General features: G+C 42.5%; 1 protein-coding gene across 27 annotated transcripts in view; it reads left to right on the plus strand.

The window, feature by feature from the left end:
• Positions 1-19,120, plus strand: part of ZBTB20 (zinc finger and BTB domain containing 20) — a 767,438-nt gene that overhangs the window by 706,090 nt on the left and 42,228 nt on the right. For 25 of the 27 annotated variants that reach the window (XM_047874794.1, XM_047874786.1, XM_047874793.1 and 22 more), the window contains 3 exons: positions 9,752-9,852; positions 11,971-12,047; positions 18,006-18,193. In XM_047874794.1, the coding sequence (XP_047730750.1) occupies positions 11,992-12,047; positions 18,006-18,193 (244 nt within the window). In that variant the 5' untranslated portion in view covers positions 9,752-9,852; positions 11,971-11,991. Of the gene's footprint in view, positions 1-9,751; positions 9,853-11,970; positions 12,048-17,471; positions 17,636-18,005; positions 18,194-19,120 lie in introns of all 27 variants that reach the window. The other 2 variants (XM_047874806.1, XM_047874808.1) reach the window with 2 other exon arrangements.

The raw sequence follows: 19,120 nt of genomic DNA on the forward strand, positions 1-19,120 counted from the left end.
TAAGTAAACATTTTCATTTATAAATAGTTTTTAACTAAGTCTTTGTTTGTATAACACTTTGCATCCAGGAAGGTAGCAAAATACTTCACAGACTGTACTTTAAATAAAACGCATGTCCTCTTCTGCTAAAAGATGAATATCATTTGTTTCTGCTTTAGTTAGTTTTAAGGAAAAAAACTATACTCTTTTCCCTCATAATACTACTCCCTGACTAGACATCAAGACACCAAATTTCTAGTCCTAGCCTCACTACAAACTCAGTATTAGAGAACGCATTAAGTCCCAACTTCAGATAACAGCTAATCTGGAAAACGCAAAGCCTTTTAATACCTGGCGATTGCCTGAGACTTACAATTGTTGTTGCTCTTAAATGATGTGTCAGTAAAAGAACTTTATGAGAAAGATGGAATTCATTGTTTGGGGGTTGCATCTTGTGCTATGGTGGTAAAGCTGCCTTGACTTCTCCAATGTAACGTGTCTTCACAATGACCCAAAGAGAAAGAGAGTTGGAATATGAGTGAAAGGAAGAGTACTGTCAGTCCTTTGACATTCTGCAGGTGGTCGCTACATACTCTGGGTATCAGGCGCGTTGTAAGCAGTGAATGTTCACACACGACTGCCCCTGACTTCCCTGTAGAGGAAAACAGCCTTTTCTTTTTTATCAGGTTACCATGATTTGATGATCATGAGTGTTAATCTCATCGTTGGTAGAGAGACATCTGTTCTAGTGGTACCTTTTATAGGTCCTTGGATGTTCCTGGAGTATTTTACCCTTCTCCCCATTTGTTGTCAACTAATGCAAATTCCTGTTTTCACCCAAGAACACAGCTGCCTTTGCTCACCCAGGTCTAGTCTTTGTCTCCTCAAAGCATGTGTGTTACCATTTGAAGAGGTGATGATAGTAATGGTGGGTGGTATTTCTTCCCAACAAGGTGGTGGTACATTCCACCTGGGTCTGTAGCACACTAAACTCTCCCAATCGCTACAGAAATCAAATTCGGATCTACCATGTCCCAATGTTATCCATATGTATCTATGGCAACTTTTAATATGATTGTAATCCCATACTATGCACAAAGGGCTGCACTGTGTGCTAGAGTTTCTGTAATGTACAAAACAGGATCCATGCCCTAGAGAATAGACACTCTCCCCAATGATACAGAAAACAGGCATTAGACTATATGCATTTATTTTAGTGCTCAGGGAGTGGCAGAACTCAATATGGGCCAAGACAGTTTCACAAGGAAAAGTTTCATAAGGGATACATCATTTTGCATGGGCCTTGAAGAAGGGGAAAGGCTTAGATGAGAAGAAGTGATAAAGGCACTAAACAGCCAAAATACTGTGTTCAGGGGCTCAGAAATACAAATGTGCTCAGTCTTTCTGACACCCTGTAAGTTAACTGGGCTAGACCAAATGGAGTATTGACAGAAAGGAAATCTGAGAGGGCCTATTTGGTATAGATTCAGTAAACTTACATGTCCAGGCTAAAGAATCTGGAACCAGAGAAATCCATTAAACCATCTTTTCTCTAAGTATATTCTGAGGTTGATAAGTGTTCCCTCTAAAAAGGACAGGGGAATGGTTTGCAATCTAATAACTCTGGGCAATGGCGGGGGTGTCTTCAGCACCTTTACTATCCTATGCATTATAAGTTTGCAAGAGAAACATATTGCCTACAGTGTTTCCTATATTTCTGTAACCAAAGAATTTTCTTTGGGGTGCATTTTTGAGTTCTAGTGTTCCATAAAAATCATTTTGAGATATACCACCTGGAAACATTTTGAAGGGCAGGAGTTGGAGGCAGGGCTAAACACTATCTTGTGATGATTAATCTGGCACTATTATGAATGGATATGTCATCGACTACAGAGAAGAAGATATCATTGATGGGACCAAAGGGAAGGAGAAAGATCAGAAGAAAAGAGGATGACCTCCAGCATATGGATAGAGTGTGGAAAGAGGCATAGATATATCTTGAAGAGCAAAATGATGAAAATCCAGAGATATCAGAGAAGAAGATAAGAGCCAATGAGCTTACCACACTGGATGGTCTAGATCATCTTACCAATGTAGGAGGCAAGGTCATCAACTGAAGAAGAGAATGGAGCATGAACTCGGTGAAGTAGGACATATTAAGAAAAACTACTGGAGGGGCGCCTGGGTGGCTCAGTCAGTTAAGCATCCGACTTCGCTCAGGTCATGATCTCATGGTCCGTGAGTTCGAGCCCCACGTCGGGCTCTGTGCTGACAGCTCAGAGCCTGGAGCCTGCTTCAGATTCTGTGTCTCCCTCTCTCTCTGACCCTCCCCCATTCATGCTCTGTCTCAAAAATAAATAAACATTAAAAAAATTTTTTTAAAAAAGAAAAACTACTGGAGATTTGTATTTAGAAGCAACGCTGAGCAGGAGTGAGGGTCCAGATGACATGCATGTGTCAGGTTTTGTACTGAGGGTGGGAGAGAATGATACGTGGTGATGGATTCATGGTTGAAGAACACAAGAAAAGACCCTGTATACAGAGGGTCGGGGATCAAGGAAACCTGAAAGGTTATTGAGAATAATGTTGAAATGGTTGATCATAGAGTAAGGCCAGGCTGGACATAGATATCCAGTGAAGTCAGCCGGGGCCTACTAATGGCCAGGTGAAAAGAGTTGATTTCTTAGGCATTAAGGAAGGGGGTTCTCAAGCTGCGGTTGGAGCATTTGATGTCAAACGTGAAGCCTTAAAGAGTACATTGGAACGAAGATGAGGGGTATAAAGTCACTGGAGAAGGTGGTGGTAAAAATCCATGGGGGAAAATGGTAATGAGTTTTGTACTAAAGTATCGATCGAAATAGAGGGAAAATATAAATCAAATGTGGAAGGTTTGGGCAAAGGTTAAAAACAGGTTCATGAAAGCAGCAGAGAACCATGATGCAGACTCTAGAATAAAGCTATGGCAAGCACCCCAATGAACAGGAGTGGGATGCAGGCAGGAGATCACAAGCTAGGTGTAGATTAAGATTCAGAGCACTGTGATTAAAACCTGTCCTTAAAACCCAGCTTTGCTACCCTCTCTGGCTTTATGACCTATGGTATATATTTTTCACCTTTCCTAAATGTCAGTTTTCTCATCTATAAAATCAGAATATAATCTCTACCCCCAAAGTGATTATAAGAAATGAAACTAAACGATGTATGAAAAGTGCCAAGCACAATACCTGCCACACAGCATTTAGTTAACAGGATCCAGGTTACAATGGAGGTGATGGAAGCAAGAAAAGTGGAGTGATGTTCACTCTGGAGACAGTGACAGTGTGTTCTCCAGGGTAATGTCATTTTGATATTCTTGGTGCCTATTTTCTCCATTTAGCCACAACCTGTAATGACTAGTCCAGAAAACATACTCAGTACAAGAAGCAAGGTATAGAGAACTCCGCTATAACACAAATATGCTGCACCATAGATCGTGTCCGTGTTGGAGTCCTCATTATATAGTTTCAAATGACCTTTCTGCCAGGACCTGTGGCAGACTTTCTGCTCAGAAAGATTCCAGAGTCGAGTGACTTAGAGAAAGGAGTTCTCATCACCAGTCATTCATTAAAACCAGAAAAATTATTACCATCTGTATACGTATGGATACATATGTATATATCCATATATGATACGTATGTATTGAGATACATATCTGTCACCTGACCGGAAAGATCTCTTATTTTGAAAACAAGAATCAACTGTACCTGATAGCTCCATGTCTCCTGGGACACGCAAGTGTTATTAACAGAGTTTGTGAATTGTCAAAGAGGAATCCAGAGGTCTCTATGGAGAAAATTAACATAGATTTTATGTGACAAACAGCAGGACCTTCTATTTGCAGGGCCATCCCAGGGGTCTTCAAGCCATCAGAGGTATTTCTTCTGGACATGGGTTAACTAGTGGCTAATTAAAGAGCTAAAATATTTTAAAGTAAAATATTTCTTACAACATTGGAAAGCTGAAGATGATGGGGTTCCTGACTTGTTTGCCTGGCCATGATGCCTTCGGTGCCTTATTCTTTGAATGGTTTTTCTCACCACTTTCCAGAGGGGTGGGATTAGTGATGTAGACTTGGGAATTCATTTCAGGTGATTAGTTAAATAGTTAAAAGTCAAATAGATTTCTTTAACAGGTTTAATGGTTTAACAGGTTGATGAGCAACTTAATTCCCACATCCTTCTTCTCAGGGGACTATTAGAGTTTTAAAGGCCCTTAAAAATCATAGAATCCACGTTTTCTGGAAAATGGAAAATGCTGAGCCTCCTACAGGTTAAATGACTCATCCAAGGTCATCCAGCTGGTTCTATCATTTCACTTTCCCTTTTCATCCTCTTGCTCTCTTTAACTCTCCCTCCTTTTTTCTCTCACCAATATTTTGTGTCCTACAACCACCTCTCTGCCAATTATTTCTTGGATTTATCCCACCTTTGTAAAATTTCCTAGCCTCAAATTATGAGACAGTGGGTCTTTGCCAATTAGGAAACCCTCACCACTAATTCCTCACTACATTTGGGGCAAAGAAAGGAGGGAAGTGGAACAATTTTAAATTTACTGTGATCTTTGAGACAGCTTTATCTACACCTGGGAATTGCTGTTAGACAATTAAGGTTAGTAAAGCTCGTTGAATTTCTCAGAGGAAAGGTGTTATTTGAATTATTACCAGATAATTATTGTTAAAAATAACAATAATGTAAAAAATAGGAACTTTACATGTTAGAGGCATTATCATTTTAATTTCCAATGGGGTTAGTGGAGCCCTGGGGGATCGAGGAACTTTTTTTTTTTTTTCATAATGTGCTCTACGCCAGAAACTCCTTGAATTCTGTCTAATGCCTGATGACCTGACAAACTGGCCCAGAATCAGAAGCCGGTCATGCCGTGTGTGCTGTTAGCCAAGTTATTCAGCTTGAACTGCTCCTTCGAAAACAGTAGGAAGGCGAGAGTCAGACATAAGACCTGTGGTACCCAGACCAGTGTCATCGGCATTACCTGGGAGCTTTCTAGAAATGCAGAATCACAGACTCAGTCCCAGACATGCTGAATCAGAAATCCTGAATGATTCGTTTGTTCATTAGCGTTTGAGAAGGCCGATATAAGATGTTCTCATCTTCAAATAGAAAGGAGCTAGGAGGAAGCTCCATTTATTGATAGTTTCTGAAAGAGTTCCTTCACCTGAGGTCTGTGCTCCCGGTTTTTGTGTTTCCAGTGGCTCTGAATCATCATGGAAATAGCATAAGCCTCTTTCTTGTGCTGAGGTCACAGTGGGAACTAGAAATGTGTCCATGCTGTGTTGGAACAGTTGTATAATTAAAAAAAATAATAATAACCCAGATTTAAAGTCAGAGGGATCGGGCTCATATCTGACCTTGAATTCTGACCTCACTATCCATGGCTTTCTAATCTTGGAGTGGTTACTTGAGCTCTCTTAGTCTCACTTTTCCTCATCTGTCAAATGGGCACGCTAATACCTTCAACACAACGTTGCTGTGGGGATTAAGGATGTATTTATGTGTAAAAATTCCCCATGCCATCCCTAACAAAAATGTAGACATCTAACAAATGGTAGCTATTATTGTTACTATTATCTTTTTTTTAAGCTTTGGTCACAAAGGCCCCCGTCTGTCATTTTAGAATGCTTTGGCTTGATTTCCAAAGAATGGGAGGAGCCACAGTGAAATGAGACCTCCACAGAAAATTCCATGCAGTGATCTGCGGCAGTGTGTTACATAACAGCTCTTCTCTCCAAGGGCTTGCAAGACAGAGCTACAGAGCCGTCAACAACAATAAAACAGACTGGAGTGGAAATGACCCACTGTCTCCCCTGCCTCTGACACCATCAAGAACTTTGCCAGCTGGGTTCCAAGAGCAGATTCTTTATTACAGTGATGATGTAAGAGGCAGAGAGAACAGCTAGATTTCCAGATTCTGGGAAGCATGCATAGCTCCAGTAGCCTCTCAAGATGATCTTTTGCTAACTAATTTGGGTGTAAATTTTAAAAAATAAAAAATAAAATTTAAAAAAAGATGATCTTTTGACTTAAAATATGAGTACATTGGATATGGAAAGCCGTTGCATAGAATAAATATGAAACCTCATGAAGGCATTTTCATGGAGTGTTTTTTTTTTCAATGCTTTATTTATTTTTGAGAGAGACAAAGTGCAAGCGGGGAAGGGGCAGAGAGAGAGGAGAGAGGAAGACACAGAATCCAAAGCAGGCTCCAGGCTCCGAGCTGTCAGCACAGAGCCCGATGCGGGGCTCGAACCCACGGACCACGAGATCATGACCTGAGCCAAAGTCTGACGCTTAACCAACTGAGCCACCCAGGTGCCCCTCGTGGAGTCTTTTTTAGAGCCTAACCACCCTCTAAGCAACAAAATATACCACACTGTGCAGTAGTTCTGACTAATAGCCCCTTAGGTGTGTGGTGAGGCATGCAGGGAAGTAAGAAGGGGGATTAGGTGACAGGCTGCCAAAAAATGAAAGGAAGATTACAGCAGTGGGATGTGAGGCTAAGAAAGGGGAGTTTGAGTAAAGAACAGAAAGATTCCGTCTCCATTTAATTATAAAATGCACAACTTAAATCAAATGTTAGGCATATTTAAAACGTACACTTATCTAATTACACAATGAATTTGTATGCTTTCAGGTGATTTTTCATTGCAGTGTACTAGACATATCAGTCAGTGATATCCTTTATCATTTTAATGTAGTTGCCAGGGGGAGAAACGAGAAGGAAGCTATATCTGGTGAAGTGTTGATAACCTGTCTGGCCATAAGATGGTTTAGTAAGAACTGTAGAGAGCTCTTGAGCCCAATTTGCTGTTTATGTGGCTACTGGGGTGTTGCTATCGAATGGATGTCTCGATTCATAGCATGGCTCCACCATACTGGCCAAAAAGAATATGATTAATAGTACCAAGTTTTTCCTCCAGTGAGTAACAATGAGTAAGTACTCACCTGAGAGAGGCAGATGAGGTCTTATAGCACTGTAGGCTACCATTTAAGAGCCCAGCTTTCCTGCCAAGTGAACACTACGGAGATTCCTGGAAAAGCCTGTTTTTTTCACCTAGGTGAACACTGTCATCCCCATGTGTTTATGGGGTGGAGATTTCCATCTTTGGGTGAGAGGAAAGGGTTCTGGTTGAGGATGAGGATAGAAAGGAGATTAAGCAATTACTGTTTCTCCTATCATGAGAGGAAAGAAAGTTAGAACAGACCTGGGAGCACTCACCTATGCATTTCCACAAGTGTCGTGACACAAGGAGAGAAAAATAAGTGACAATGTAAACAAACTTATAGGATAAATCCCACACAAAACTAGGTGGAAAAAGTACTGATGTGGGTTGCATTATAGCAGGAATGCCAACAGCCTCTGGTTCCACAAGGTGAGAATTTAACCATAGAATTACTATGGCATGTTTTCACCAAGAACTTTAGCTGAGCCCACTGCTTTTCAAAAGCATGAGGAATTTCTTCATCCCGGTTTTCACCCTGAGTTTATCACCCCAGTGGTGTTTGCAATATTTTCATAATTGTCTCTGTGAATCATGTTAGAAAGGTTTACTTCCTTGTTCTTTGAAATCCACCTCGTTTTTTTAACGTCATTTATTTATAAAAGGGTATTTATTATTTCAGTTTATTGAAGTGAACAAGTGAAACAAAATTCTTTGTATCTTGGAACCCAGTATATGCTTGCTGGCTGTGTACCCCATTAGCCCCTCACTCTCTCTGATCTGGTCACTGTGAACGGTCTTCTGGGCCTATTGGTGCCGAGCAAGCAGGGATAGATATTTAAAGATTCGTAACCTTTTCTATCAGTTATTGCTGCTCAACCAGGAACAGGGATGTGGCCTTGAGCAAGTAAGTTCCCTTAATCTCATCTGAAAAATGAGAGGTGATGAACTTTCATGTCTTTCCAATTCAGTCTCCATTTCCATGAATCTAAGCAAGAATTTTGATTCCTTTTAACTTTGGTTCAGCAGACACCAGCTGAGCGCAAGTCTGTGTGCAAGGCATTGCACACTACAGGGGCACACCAAGTAAAAACTGTCTCTACTTCCTAGGAGCTTATAGAGAAGGAGCCAAATTACATAAATAACAATCCGAGTCCGTAGAACGTGCAAAGGGAGTAGTGCAGAAAGTGCTTGAGGACTCAGGACACTTTCCTTTGGGAAAGGCTTCATAAATGAGGTGGAATTTGGATGCAAAAGAACGGAACTTTGCTGCTGTGTAGGAGTAAAGGAGTAGAAATCAGACTGGGGCTATCTTGTAGAGGCCTTGAATACCAAACTGAGAAGTTTGAATTTAATCCACTAGGCAAAGAGCAAAGGAATAATATGTTTAGAATGGTACTGGAGGAAAATTAATGTGGTATTGGTGTGAAGGACTGGCTAGAGGTAAAAAGGACCTGGAGGAAGCACAGCCTGGCATGAGCCCAGGCTCAGGTGATAAAGGGACAAACAGGTGTTGGGATAGAAAGTAGGTGTTGATTTAGGAAGCACAGCCTCAGCACAAACCACATCTCTTGGCAGCTGATTGGATGTGAGAAGCAAAAGAAAAGGAGGCATTGAAGATGACTCCTCCATGGTAGGACCAAGTAACTGGGTGAAGAGGGTACCGATCGATGGCAGGAAATGGGAATATAGTTTGAGGGAAGGCAATGAATTCTGTTTTAAACTTTCTGAATTAGACGTGCCTGTGCTGTATTTGATGGAGGTGTGAAGTTAGTGGCCCTACCTTATTCATCTTTTCCCGGTGCCTGATAGATGCTAAGCAAACATGCATGAATGAATAGATGAATGAATGAATGAACGAATGAACAAAGGAGTGAATGAACCAATAACCAGAGGCTATTAAGAATGTGGATCTGGAGCTCTGTAGACAAGCAGGAACTAAAGATAGTCATGTGGGTGTTCGCTATGGAGAAGTAATTGTTGAGTTCATGGAGGGTGGGTGTAGGCAAAGCCTGAGAAGAGAATCTTGAGGAATAGGTACATTTAGGGAACAGGAGAAAGAAGACAAGCCAGCAAAGGAGGCAGAGGACCCAGAACTGAGAGGTGGGAGGAAAGTCAGGATAATGCAGTGTTCCAGTGAGAAGGGAGGACAGTTTCGGGAATAAGGTGGTTGTCAGGGCTCCGTGTGACCAAAGGGGCAAGGCCTGGGGAAGGACCTCTGGGTGCGAGGCTGGAGACAATCAGAGGTCAGTCCTGTAGCCCCTAAGGCTGAGAGCCACAGGTTAGAGGACACAGGAGACAGTGGTATAGGGCGGAGTCACAGTAAGAGCTCAGACCTTGGCCAGGCCAGTGGTGGTTTTAGAACAGGTAAGAACTAGGCAGCGAAGCAGGAGGGGCTACAGTAGAGTCAAGGACACCAGAAGAAGAGCTGCCTTGGCAAGGTTGAAGGACACCCCACCCTCCCCCATCTTCCAAGCAGGCTTGCATCTCCCCACCACAAAATCAACTCCATCTGCACAGACAGGGTGTGGTGGAAGATCCCAGACCACTCCGGCCGTCAGGTGGGCACCCTGAGAACGGACCCTGGGTGACATCCTCTTTTCTTCCTCTGCCTCCCCTGTCGTGCTGCTCTCTGGTGCAAACGTGCAGGCCCAGACTCTCGTCTGAGTCCCATCAACGTGAATGATCTGTCTCCATCAACGTGAATGTCTCCATCAACGTGAGTGATCACCATCACCTATCATTTAACAGCCTGTCTTTCTTTCTTGTCTGCTCTAGATGCAGCCGCTCTCTGTTCCCTGCCCCAATGAACATCTGCACTAGGCCCAAGCTTTGGAGTGATTTACCTGAAGAGTGACACCATTGATTTGGAAACTACTGTGAGTACACCCTGCCTCCAACGAAAGGCTTCTTAGTTCGCCCAGTTTAAAAAACAAACAAACAAACAAAACTCACACAGTTGTAACTTTCATGCAGATGAAAGTTTAGATGGCTTCGTGTCCAGAACACAGTGAGGTCACCAGACTCAGTCGTGGGGTGCCTGCCACGCCCGCCCTGAGCAGCATCGCACCCTCCTCACCAGAGGGCTGTGCTGAGCCAGACCCAGGCAGACCTTGCAGGGCCTGGTGCTCTTCTGCCTGGTCGTCTGCACCCCCACCTGAAGCGATGGCGGCTCCCGCGCCCCCTCTTTGCCTCTCGTCACCTTCTGTTGACTCTCACCGCAGCTTGTCATTTCATGCCACCCTGCTCAGATCCATGAGCCAGCTCTGTCGTCCGCATCTGCCTGTTGTCCGAGTTGCATGCCGGCACTGGGCTGTTGCTTCCTTGCTCCTTTAGGAGGCCAACGCTCTCCCTGTGGACTCTGGGCTCCTCAGCCACGTCTCGCAGCCATTGCTTTCAGCTCAACCTTGCCCTCTGGATGCATGGCTGTGTGAGTGTGATTTAGTTTCCTCTGTGTCAGCCATTGATGTAGGAGAAGTACAGCCCTTACAAGGCAAGGTGCAGAAATAAGTTGGGGTGGGAGATACGATGTCTCCAGGAAAACACTTAGTTTGGTATCAAGTATTCATTAACCGGTGCTAAAAGTAACAGATGAATATATGCGTGTTTTTTTTTTCCTGGAAAAGCCAGAAATTTAAATTATTTAGAGGCTCTGCCTGCAAAATAACTTAATTATACATTTTAGGACAAAACCTCGTTCTAGTTGTGTTTTTGAGCTTTCCTGTATGGTATGAGGCAGGTAATGGGATGGTGTTTTACAGACATCTCTGTTACTGGAAAACACTAACCCTGGGAGACTAACATCCCTCTTAGGCTTTCAGGTAGGATTTTCACATTCCTATTTTCTACGTCTTTAGCTATTCTGGCATAAATCATACCCAAAGGGATAAAGCTGGTGTTTTTGTTTTGTTTTGTTCTTTGCATTGCTTTTCACCTTTAATGCTTTCAGTCACCTGGATGGTGATTGGTGGTAGTGGCTGTGTAGGTGACAGGCAGGCTTGCCTGGACAGCACAGACATGGGGACCATCAGAGCGATCTGCAGTACTACTGGGGACCAAAGATATGACGAAGAGCAAAATTAGTTTCTTCAGGGGCTGCTGGTAGCTCAGTTGGTGGAGCATCTGACTCTTGACCTCAGCACAGGTTCTGATCTGAGGGTTGTGAGTCCCCGCTGTGCTGGGCATGAAGCCTACTTAAAAAAAAAAAAAAAAATTCTTTATATCCAGGCAAGGAACTTACTTGTATGAACACCTTCATTCATCCTTAAGTTTTAGTGCAAGGAGTGCCTTAGAAATTCCCACATCTGGATGGTCTTCTGGGTTTTTCTGCATCCCAGCATAACTGTGCTGGTGCCAGTGGCACAGCTGTGCTAGGGTATAGCTGGTATTCCCAGGTTCTGTATCCTTTGGGAGAAGGAAGAGTCTTTACCACTCCTACCTTCCTGCAGAGAACTGTGATCCAGACCCGGAAATCAGGACTTACAGTGTCCTGAAAAACACAGGGAGGTCCACAAGTGAGCATCCGTTTCTGCCCTAGGAAGCATTTTACCTGTGTGGCAACATCTGCTTTCATGCTTTACAGGTCCTACCAGGGACATATTGGGCTCTAACTTTTGCAAGCTCTGCTTTTCAGAAACTCGGCTCTCTCATATATAAAGAAGAAACAACAATAAAACTTACATACTTGCTAGGTACCAAACCACTAAGGTGAATAAAGTATAAAAATGTGGACTAATTACAAAAATATGCCCTTCAGTGGGTTGACAGTACCCTGGGCCAGTCTCAAGGCTTGGGGGTGAGTACGGAGGGCACAAGTGTTAGATTTGAAAACCTGCCCACTCCCACACCACCTGCACAGCCACGCTCAGCAGCCCTGCCTACTTATCTGGATTGTTATGATAATTAAGTGAGATAATATGTGTATAATGTCTGACACATCGGAAGTGAATATATTTACTTGACCAGCTAAAATTCACTGGGCATTTACTATGTTGCAGACACAGCTCTAAGGACTAGGGATGTGGCAGCAAACAAAACAAAAATCCCCACTCTCACGGAGCCCGCTTTCGGCAAGGTATTGACTTGTCCAGCCCCCTAACTGCAATTCTGACTAGACTAAACGCCACGCCTTCCTGGCCCCTTCCATTTAAGTTTAAAGCTGAGAGTAACAGCTTTCCCCCACTGCTAGCCTGGTGGTGCTTCACCATCCCTTGAACGCCCCTTTACCTCCTCTGCACTTCAGTATACAGTCCTTAAAGTAAACCCTCTCCGGCTAAAACCTTTGAGTATGCCACCTGTTTCTTGCCAGGATCCTGACTGACACAGCGAGGGAGAAATACGCTGAAAAACATTATAAATCAGCCTTGCCACGAAGGTTGAAAAAATCGAGAGAATAAAATGTTTTCATTATGAAAACATCTTAAATTGATCTGGGAACATTAGAGTAGTAAAGGGATAAGTTCTAAGTAGACATGATAAGTGAGAATCCCAGGGGTTTACCTCAGTGCATGGACCATAGTGCTCAGGTTTGATAGACTTCCATGGTCCAGGTGCAGCTTGCTTAACCCTCAACTTCAAAAGGAGCTTTTGGTATAGGAGCACAATGACAGACAGGTGAACAGAAAGACAGTGTCAGGAGGGTAATACAGTAAGATCAAAGTGTTGAAGGGGAGATTGCTTATCCTAGCATTCTTTCCATCTTTGCTACAATTACAGTCCATTGTCCCTGCCCGAGTCCAGACATTAAAAAAGATTACTAAGATAAAGGAAGTGCCTTCTTATAGCTGAGACGATGAAAACCATAGAACTGATGCTCTCAGAGCTACCATCATTGGGCACTGACCATGTGCCATCACTCTGCCAATCACTTGACATGAGGCCCAGAGAAACACAGTAATTTGCCTAGGGCACACAGCTACTTGATGGTAGGACTGTGTTCCATTGGGTGATTTGTTACACCTCCCCTCTTCCCCCCTCCCCAAATACTCTCTTGATCCTTTCCAATGGTTTTGGGGGAAAGAGAATAAGGAAATGGTTACCATTCCCCCAAAAATTGAGGGGAGAGCATCATTGGTCTAAATTGTCATGATTCAATGACTGAGTAATTATTTATCAAAAGGAGATTCTGACTAATTCTTTCCTATCCATCCAGGCTGATAAGTGGAAGGCATGTTAATGTGCAGGAGAGGGTGGGAGCCCAGCGAAGAGAGAAAATTGGGAGAGGGAGATGGAAGAGAGCACTCGCCTCTCAACAGCCCCAGGAGCCTGATAAGAGCTCACACGGATAAAATATTTATTTTCCATATGTTGCAGAAAGCACTGCCATCACTGTATGTGTGCAATATGTGCAAAGAAGTATGAAATATATACATCAAATGCCACCGATCTGGTTAATTTCCACGCGTTTAACATGCCTAATACCTACCATCTCATCAATATGTTTCAATGCATATTTCTTTCCACACGCAATATGTCTAGTAAGGAAAGAGCCAGCATCATCCACAACCTTACTCATTGCTATGTTTCAGCCCAAAGCTTGTTGCCAGGGCCGGCACAATGAGAGTTAAAAACCAGCCACCAGTCACCTTAAAATGCCTTTCCAGTTCTTGAAGCAGCCCTTTTTCTCGTCAGAGAAATGTATGCAGTGGGGAGATGAAAATGTTTTTGTTCTCTTTGGACAATTGGGAGAGATTCAGTGAGAATGTCAGAACTGACCGTTGAAAGGCAGGTGCCTCCAGCCACACTTTTTTTCTTTTTTTTTTTTTTTTTTTTTTTTTTTGAATGCAGAACTCCACCAGTGTGGCGGGAGGAAGTGCACAATGATTGGTCTGTTTCCCTGTGGAAGTGTTCAGGGTACACCCAGTTTTGCTTTGCATATATTTACGAAACATCTGCCCTTTTCTTGTTCTTAAATCCTTCCCCCTCACCATCCCCCTTTCCCCTTTCTCCCGGTTTCTTTCTTTGTTGTTGTTGGCTTGTCTAACTTTTTCATTGGAGCTTTCATTTTCCGGTTGAGGGGCGACTTCATCAGAGTGTATAATTTTAACATTGAGGGAGGGAGGAAGGGAGGGAGAGAGGGAAGAGAGAGAGAAGGAGAGAGAGAGAGAGAATGAGAACTGAAAAGAAAGAAAGAGGCTGAGCGGCCAGAGCTTGGCAAACCAACCTTTGGCATGGTGACTGGGAAGAAGGTTCTGGTCTGGTAGGGAGTTTGCCTCTCTGACATGCTGCCCCAAGTCTCCTGTGTGCTGCTGCCCTCTAAAGGCTCCAAGGAATAATGCAGAGCCACAGAGGCTTGGACAGAGTTACCCTCAGATGTGCCATGTTTATATAATTCTTTTTACACAACCAAAGAAGGTATTTTCGATTAATTACTACAGAACTTGCTCTTTCCTCCTTAATAAACTACGAACTGAAAAAATGGGGTCAAAATAACAGCACCTGTGCCTGTCTAGACACAGCCTGCTGCTACGTTTCAGTGTCTCTCAGCTCCAGGGAAAGGAGTCCAACGGAACTATTAGAGAGGGTGAGGAGGGAAATGAGTTGCTTCTAAGGACAGTGAGTGGCTCTCTGTTATCTGTGAAGTTGGAAAAAGCCCAGTGGTATAAGGATAAGCAAATGAGGGAGTGAACCAAAAGGTTGGATTTTCAATATTTTCATTTGTAGAGGTGGCTTTCAATGCCCCTGTACTATGAATGTTCTCTGAGCGTGATCCTCGAGACAACAAACAAGAGGGTGTGGTGCAAAATGTCAGGTAGGAAGCAGGATCAAATCTAGGGAAGGAAGCAAGGGCATTTATATGAAGTACAATACCATTTTTGCAGCATTAAAAATGAGTGACGTTGGTTGTGTGGTCATGTACACATGTTTGAAAGAGGGCTTTCTCAACTGCCTGAAACACACATCCAAAACTAGCATAGGCTTCGTCTATAAGCATCAGAAATAAATATTTTTTCTGTGCAGCGATATCTGTCATTAGTATTTCATCCTGATATTTAAATGACTCAGGAAGACCAAGCTCGCTTTGGGGAGCGAAATTGTCCTCTTCTTATCGAATGCCCTTCATGGATTCAAAGGAAAAGCAGCCAGTCAATGTAGATTTCACTGCTGCATAAAGTGTAGGAAACTTAATTGGGATTTAGACGAGGACTATTCTCAAAATATAGCTACATCTCAATTCCGCTTCATTCCATCAACAAACAAATACTGAATGACAGCTTTGTCTAAGCTACTCTGATGAACAGTACACACTAGAGAGCAAACTCTGGGAAGGTAGCAACCACGCTCGTTGCATCCCCTAACCTATGCAGGCACACCATAGGCACATGATATTTATAAGATGACTATGTGAATAGAGGAATAGTGGGAGGGAAGGAAGAAGGAAGGAAAGGATGAACACAGAGGATTTAAAAATCACTAAGACATTTCCCTCAGAGAGTTTACAGTCTCATAGGAGTGATGACCACATAAATAATTATCATTGAAACAAAAATTTAGTGAGTAAAATAGGGAAAAGTAAAAAATGTTTGGAATTTCAGAAAAAGGTGGGAGGGAGCTGAATCTCAAAGAGAGAGAGAGAGAGATTCTATCTGGTAGAGCGGGGAATCAAGACAGTTAAAAGATAAATACAATTTCAACAGAGTTGAAAAGAAATAACTTGAAGAAAGATGTAGAGCCAAGGATGTTCAGATTCCCAAAGATATTCTACAAATATTCAAAAAACTTGAAAGTCCTGGGCACCTGGGTGACTCAGTAGGTTAAGTGACCAACTCTTGATTTCAGCTCAGGTCATAATCTCACGGTTCATGAGATTGAGCCCCGCATCGGGCTCTGTACTGACAGTGTGGAGTCTGCTTAGGGTTCTCTCTCTCCTCTCTCTCTCTGCCCTTCCCCCTGCTCATGCACACACACTCTCCCACTCTCTAAATAAATAAATAAACAGAAAAGAAAAAAGAAAAGAAAGGAGAAAAGAAAAGAGAAAAGAAAAGAAAAGGAAAGAAAAGAAAAGAAAAAAGAAAAGAAACTTGAAAGTCCTGTATGGCCAACATGTAGGACATGTGAGCTAAACTAGAGCACGTATAGAACTCATTTGGGGTGTCAGGCTAACCTGGTTATCTCAGAGGGGTCAAGGAGGATGGAGAGCCAATAAAAATTAACAGCAGTGTAAATAAAAGTGTTACGATGATAGCGGTGGAAATGGAAAGGAAACGTGGATGCGAAAAATATGAAGGAAGCAGTATTCTCAGGTATTGATGAATTGGCTTTAAGGCAGAGGAAGGTGTTTTTAACCTAAGGTTTCTAACCTGATGACAAACCTGGTGACAGACAACACTGATGGAAATGGGACCTTAGAGGAGGCACTAGCTTTCGATGATTAAAAAAAGGTGAGACTTTGATCTTGGATATTTTCTTAAACTGAACCCCAGAAAGTAGTCCTTGGATGTGCATGTAGACACTCAAGTCTTGGGGATTGATTCCATAGTCACCCATCCAAGAAACAGTTGGTAAAGCATTGCAATTTGTTGCTTCTCTTATTGGCTTCCTCCATACTGAAAAATATGTCTGAAAACTTCCCCTGTCTTTTCATCTTTACCATGCCATCTCTGCCTCCTGCCCTCTGAAAAAGCAGATTTGATTTCACAACCTGTTGGACGAGAAACACAGCATGCTAATCATAACACCATATTCTGCGAGGGCAGATTTTAACTACCCGGTACAACAAATTTCGATACAAAATATTCTGTATGACAAGTCCATTGCCAGGCTTATAGAAACAAGAAAGACATGGAAGCAAAGCTACTTACAACAAATTCTGTTGCACACATAATCTTGTACCGAAAAATTAAATCAAATAATTTCTCTGGTCACCAGTCAAATAATGATAGAAAAAAGGCACAGAGCCATGGAAATTGGAGGGCATGTTCAGGGTATGACTAATAATCCAGAGTACCTAGGGCCTAGGGCACATGCAGTATAAGCTAAGTATTTCTGTGTTTATATCAGTTTCATCGTCCTGGGGAGAGGACACCAGAGCCAACCACTACCTGAGCTCTTTTACTTCCTTTTCCTGACCCCAAATCGCAATTAGCAACAATTACTTTCTAATTCCCTTCACCCATCTCTTCTTCACGCCCCAAATTCACAGTCGCACTCCCACACTCCATGGTCATGATGTACCAAATCAACAAACAAAGGGAATGTTAAGCTTTGGATGAGCAAAGAGTTGGAAGAGAGGATCTCCATGTGACACATTACCGCTTTACCTGCTAGCAGCTAAGCTCATCTTTTCACTTTTCATTTGCTACTTTAACAAAAACCTCCATCACTACCCTTTCATCTCTACAGCCTGCAAATTTAGATTGTGATTTGAAATTATGTGTTCATCTGAAGTAAATCTAATAACAGCAAGAAAGTTGAATGTTCCTTAATGTATTCCGTGAATAGAAACTTGAAGCTGGAAGGAACATTTAAGGCCTTCTAATCCAAGCCCTTTATTTTACAGATGAGGAAACTGAAGCCCAGAGAGGTGAAGTGAGGTGCCCAAGGCCACACAGCAAGTTAGAGGCACAGCTAGTACCATAGCTCAAGTCTCCTGACTCCCAGTCCAGTGCTCCTCCCATTACTCCACGGGTCCTGTCTCTAAGCTTCCTGACAAATGCTAGAACGGTAAACCTCCACTAGTATTTTTCCAGACCATGTTAAAACTCTTAAGGGGGAAAAAAGGATGCTTTCTTGGATAATGTCAGCCATACGTAGCTCAATCTGTCTAAAGTTCTGGGACAGGGTCTTTTTATGCAGCCAACAGAGTCCAAATGTGGTGCTGTTTGCTTGGCCCATATGCTTTCATGTGTTCCCAGTTAGGCCATTACTGGAGGGAAAAAAACAAGAATCAGCTTGTTTTAAAACAAGGGACATACTGGACTCCCTCCCATCCCCCCTCAGAAAAAAAAAATCAAGTTATCTTTAACAGATTCTAAAAATGCCTTTTCCCAAATATGCAGTCAGTTCCTTCAAAGGGCCCTTTGTTTATTTTCAGGAAGAAACCCAAGACAGCTGAAAACCAGAAGGCATCTGAGGAGAATGAGATTACTCAGCCGGGTGGATCCAACGCCAAGCCGGGCCTTCCCTGCCTGAACTTTGAAGCTGTTTTGTCTCCAGACCCAGCCCTCATCCACTCAACACATTCACTGACAAACTCTCACGCTCACACCGGGTCATCTGATTGTGAGTACACCAGTAAGGTGATGGTGTCTTCGCGGCGCTTGGAGCATGCTTCTCCCCTGGGTTCTGGCTTTTTTGTTTTTGCGTTCAGAACAAGCTGTTTCCTTCTGGTCTTCTAGAGTAGTCGAAAGTAACCTGCCTCCATTTTGATTCAGCCAACATCTATATTTTCAAAGCTACAGTGTATTTTAAAACCAGGTGTCCAGCCATTTGGACTCAAAAGGCTGATTAATTACATGAACCACATTTTCTTTCATAGCATCCACTCAAAAAAAAAAAAAAAAAAAAAGGAAGAAAAAGAAGTTGTGTTACTGTTTTCTAATTATTCTTTTGTCCCCGCGATCTGAATAATGGCACTTCCACCATGACTAAATTGAACCACCAAATATGGACCTCAAAAAGCCAGTTAGACACAGGAAACATCCATTTTGAAATTACATAATACAAGTCAGCTTTGCATTAGTTATTGGAGTCTCATTTGGCTTGGCTGAATTTCCGTCTTTCCAGTTTTTAATTTATTTTGAAGTGGTTAAAGGATAGCATAAATTTACAGAAGAAAAGAGAATGGCTTCCAAGAATTCAGAATCCACCCAGACTTCACGTAGCCAATAAGCATTCAGGTTAAAAATATTTTTTAATTAAAAAAACTGCCTACGGGCTAAATTTGGAAATGGGCAGCTTAATGAGATCGTCGCTATTGAAATCACTCCATTGCTGTTTATTTTTGCTGTCTTCCCACTAATCTGAGAGTCACTTCTTCAAATTCTATTTTAAGAAAGTTGATAAATCACGTTTAGGAGCTTTTCTCTTTCTGAAGTGTAACCCAGTACTTCAAAGAGAAAGGAACATGTGTGTTGACAATGGAAAGGAATGGAATAACTTTGGGGTCCAGGCTGAAGGAATATTCCTTTCGGTCTTCAGATACCCAAC

This window comes from Prionailurus viverrinus, chromosome C2, assembly GCF_022837055.1.
Source record: "Prionailurus viverrinus isolate Anna chromosome C2, UM_Priviv_1.0, whole genome shotgun sequence".
NCBI lineage: Eukaryota > Metazoa > Chordata > Mammalia > Carnivora > Felidae > Prionailurus > Prionailurus viverrinus.